The sequence below is a fragment of the Falco cherrug genome, chromosome 11, assembly GCF_023634085.1.
Source record: "Falco cherrug isolate bFalChe1 chromosome 11, bFalChe1.pri, whole genome shotgun sequence".
In the NCBI taxonomy this organism is placed as follows: domain Eukaryota; kingdom Metazoa; phylum Chordata; class Aves; order Falconiformes; family Falconidae; genus Falco; species Falco cherrug.
Window position 1 is genome coordinate 5756008 of NC_073707.1, and position 4250 is coordinate 5760257.

The following is a 4250-nucleotide window of genomic DNA, read 5'->3' on the forward strand; positions in this document are numbered from 1 at the left end:
AAGTCCCCACCCAGCTCATTACGGTGGCTTCAGGGATGCTGCATCCCGAGGGTCGCATCCTGCCAGGGGTGGGGGTCCTGCCACAGCTGTGCTTGCCTGGAGTGCCAGCACTGGCCATCTGCCCCAGGCCCCCCGAGGGGCACAGCGTGTCCCCCCATCCCTCCCGGAGCAGCCCCCGCACCGCTGGGTCCCCGCCGGCCCCCGCCCCACCCAGGGGAGCGGGGACGGGCCCTGCCTAGCGGAGGGACGGGGAAACTGAGGCAGGCGCTGGCGAGCTTGGCGCCTCATCCTGCGTCAGCATCACTGGGTCCTGTGGGGCCCAGCACCCCCCGCACGGCCGGCAGGGAAGGGGTGTGGGTGGCCCGGGATAAGGAAATGGGAGAGACCTGGCCCGAGTCCCGCTCTCCTCCTCCCGCAGCCCCACCTCCCCGGCCCTTAACTCCCCGCCAGGCCAGCGGGGCACCCTCCGTCCCCATCCCTGTCCCTGTCCCTGTCCCCACGATGCTCCGGGTGCTGCTGCTCTGCGGGGCCCTGGGCTGCGGTGCGGGCCAGGCAGGTGAGGCAGGGACACGGTGGCGGTGGGGTTGGAGAGGCTTGGGGTTGGCATGGAGTGGGGGACATGGTTTGTGGCGAGGGGACGGAGCGGTGGGTGATGTCGGGAGGGGACAGAGGGGTGGGTGATGTCCGGAGGGGACGGAGCGGTGGGTGATGTCCGGAGGGGACGGAGCGGTGGGTGATGTCCGGCATCTCTCGCAGTCCCACTCACCTTCACCATGTTGCAATGGACCCGCGTCTCCGACGGCAGCTCCGTCTTCTGGGGGAACGCCAGCCTGGACGGGCAGCTCAGCCACCTCCTGGAGGGGTTTAATGTCACCCAGATGCTGCCGCTGGAGCCCCCTGACGCCTGGGCCAGGCGGCAGCAGGATGTGGACACCTACCTGCAGCTCTTCAGCCAGCTGGTGAAGTTCTTCAGCAAGGAGAGGCCCATCAACTGTGAGTGGTACCCAGAGGGGGGCACCGGGGCGCCGGGTCCCACTGGGGAAAGGGAGCCCCGCTGTGCTGCCTAGACATGGGGACAGCTCTCTGGGGACAGCTGGGCAAAGGGATGGGGACATGGCCACATGCAGAACCTGTCTCTGGGCAAAAGGAGCCCTGCTGCAGAGCTGGGAGTTTCTTACCTGGAGCTCACCCTGGGAACAGGGGGATGCTCAGCCTCCTGCTGCCCCTCAGGGAAAGGGCTGGGGGCTGCAGCTGGGGGGATGGTGAGGTGTAGGGACCCTGCCTGCATCCCACCTGCACCCTGCCTGCACCCCGCTTGCACCCCCCTACACCCCGCCTGCACCTCCCTACACCCTGCCTGCACCCTGCCGGCACTGCCTGCGCCTCCCTACACCCTGCCTGCACCCTGCCGGCACTGCCTGCGCCTCCCTACACCCTGCCTGCACCCTGCCGGCACTGCCTGCACCTCCCTACACCCTGCCTGCACCTCCCTACACCCTGCCTGCACCCTGCCGGCACTGCCTGCACATCCCTACACCCTGCCTGCACCTCCCTACACCCTGCCTGCACCTCCCTACACCCTGCCTGCACCCTGCCGGCACTGCCTGCACCCCCCTACACCCTGCCTGCACCCTGCTGGCACCCTGCCTGTACCCTGCCGGCACTGCCTGCACCCCCCTACACCCTGCCTGCACCCCCCTACACCCTGCCTACACCTCCCTACACCCTGCCTGCATCCTGCTGGCACCCTGCCTGCACCCCCCTACACCCTGCCTGCACCCTGCCAGCACCCTGCCTGCACCCTGCCGGCACTGCCTGCACCCCCCTACACCTTGCCTGCATCCCCCTACACCCTGCCTGCATCTTGCCTGCATTGTGCCTGTGCCCTGCCTGCGCCCTGCAGCCTCTGCAGCGGGGGTGGGATGCTGGCAGCGAAGGTTTCATGGTTTCGTTGCTCCTGCCTGCATCAGTCCACATGCCCGTGTTTCCTCTGGTGCTCCTGCCCAGAGTGTTTTACCTTCGTTTTCTTTGTCACCCCCCCAGCAGTTTTGCCCCAGCCCTGGGTTTCCCTGCCTGGCACTCGGGGAGCCCTGTCCCACCTCGGGGTCCCTGGCGCGCCCCATGCCTCTCCTTGCCCAGTGTTCCCAGGCTGGCAGTGCCACATCCTTCGGCGCCCTGTGCTGCACAACCACCATCCCTGTAACCCGAGGCTGTGCTCTCCCCAGATAAGAAAAGGAAAAATAAGCACGGCCACCCCACCACGCGAAACCTCGCTGCCACCAAACGGAGCGAAACCAAAGCGCCGGTGGGCCGGGTGGTGCGGGCTGAGGCCTTGCAAACTCGGGGCACAGCTTGATGCTGGTGACGGCAGTGGGCTGCCGAGGCTGGGACATGCTGACCCTGACCCCCACTCTGTCCCTGCAGACACCCAGAGCTTGTGCTGCCACCTGGGCTGTCAGCTCTTCCCCAACGGCACGGCCCACAGCTTCTACGAGGTGACCCTCAATGGGACAGCTTTCCTCAGCTTCCACGTCCCCAGCGCCACCTGGAAGCGGCGCTGGCCCGGCAGGGACGCGGTGGCCACCTTTGCCGAGAAGGAGCTGATGAAGTACACCAGGACCACCCAGGACCTCCAGCATTTCCTCAACACCACCTGCGTTGGCATCCTGCAGGCTCAGAGCGCCAGGACAGGTCCGTGCTGGGGCTGGGACGGGACACAGTGGCACGGTGGGGGTGACCCCAGTTGTCACCTCCATCCCTCTTGCCTTTTGCAGGAAAACAGAGCAGCCGGTCGCATGCCCCACTGGTGCTGGGCCTGATCCTGGGGGCCTTCACCTTGCTGGGCATCGCTGTGGGGATCTTCTTGTGCACAGGAGGGAGCTGCTAGCGGAGCCGTCAGCCATCCCACGTCACCCCATGAAGGCAGGAGATGGACCCATCATCGCCCCATGGAGGGACCGAGCCTGTGCCCCACAAAGGATGCATCTCCCCAGCGCCACGAGCTTTGCTCCCAGAGGACACCGGTAGCTTCCCTGCCTGGCCCCAGCAGGGCTGACCCCCCCAGCAGCAGCACCCTGCCCCAGGGACGGTCCCTGCGCTGGGCTGGCACGGTGCGCTGAGGCTTAACACAGAAATATGCTTGGCATGGATGGAAAAAAACAAGAAGGCGGGGAGGGGGGCAAGTGGCAGGAGGAACAGTCAGGAGAGGGTTAAAAGGATGGCACTGAGACCCTCACTATCCCTGTGCCAGTGGGGATAAAAACATGGGACAGGGGGCAAGGATGTCACACCTTTGTGGCACCGCTTCGAGATGTCGTGCAATAAAACCGCCCGCCAGCGCTCACAGTGCGTTTGGTTGCTCTCCCTTCCCCCCCGCAGCGCCGATGTGGGGCTGCAGGTCCATCGCGGGGGGCAGGCATGGGAGTGGGGGCTGCGAGGTGCTCCTCAGCGTGGCCAGCCCCTGTGTGGGACCCCGGCCCGTGCAACGAGTTTGCCAGGTCTCTGGAAAGGGGCTGGGGGGGTTTGCGCCTCCGGAGCTCGGTTCGTGCTGCCCACAGCCTCGGGCGGACTCGCTGAAGGCATTTTGCCAATGGCCAAGTGGCAACGTTTCGTTTATTTTTCATTTCCTTGTCCTCGAGGGAGACACCAAGGCTGAGCACAGGCAGCTGTAACGGGAGATGCCTTTTCTGAGCAGATGAATGCCTTTAACGCTCTCCCGTGAGGATGCTGCCCGGAGGGATACGGGAGCACGGGGACACCAGGCGAGGGGCAGGGCGGGCACGGTGGAAAGGCCCAAGGAGCAGCTAAAGAAGCGCAGGGCTGTGTTGCCACCACAGCACAGCAGAGTCACTGCTTTGCTTTCCTTTTCCGCGATCTAGATCCGAGCTAAAAGCTGCTCTTTGACTGTTTAAACCTTGGTTATAGTAATAATAAATCCTGGCTGTGTTTCCCTTCATAGCAAGATTTTGAGCACGACACCCTCTCGTGTTCATCTCCACTACCCCGAGGGCAGGAGGGGTTTGGGGTGAGCCAGGAGCTGGCATGGGCCACCAAAAGAGGGGACAGCACAGGAGCAAGGAGCTTCCCTGGATTAACCCCCAGCTCACCCCTTTCTAAATACCCTTCCCTGCAGCTCAAAGCAAGAACGAAAGGGTGGGCAGGGGGGAAGGCAGAAAAGGAGCTGCAGGACAGAAAAGGGATGGGAAGATGACATAGCGGTTGTCCTTAAGGAGGGATGGAGGAGGAGGTCT

The 4250-nt window shown here is 64.7% G+C and overlaps 1 protein-coding gene across 1 annotated transcript; it reads left to right on the top strand.

Annotated features, from left to right (window-relative positions):
* The first annotated feature begins 375 nt into the window (after positions 1-375).
* On the top strand, positions 376-3343 carry PROCR (protein C receptor). The gene is made up of 4 exons (XM_005441715.3): positions 376-556; positions 757-993; positions 2425-2691; positions 2775-3343. The coding sequence occupies exons 1-4, from the start codon at positions 376-378 to the stop codon at positions 2885-2887; spliced, it is 798 nt and encodes a 265-aa protein (XP_005441772.3). The 3' UTR covers positions 2888-3343.
* Positions 3344-4250: the final 907 nt, after the last annotated feature.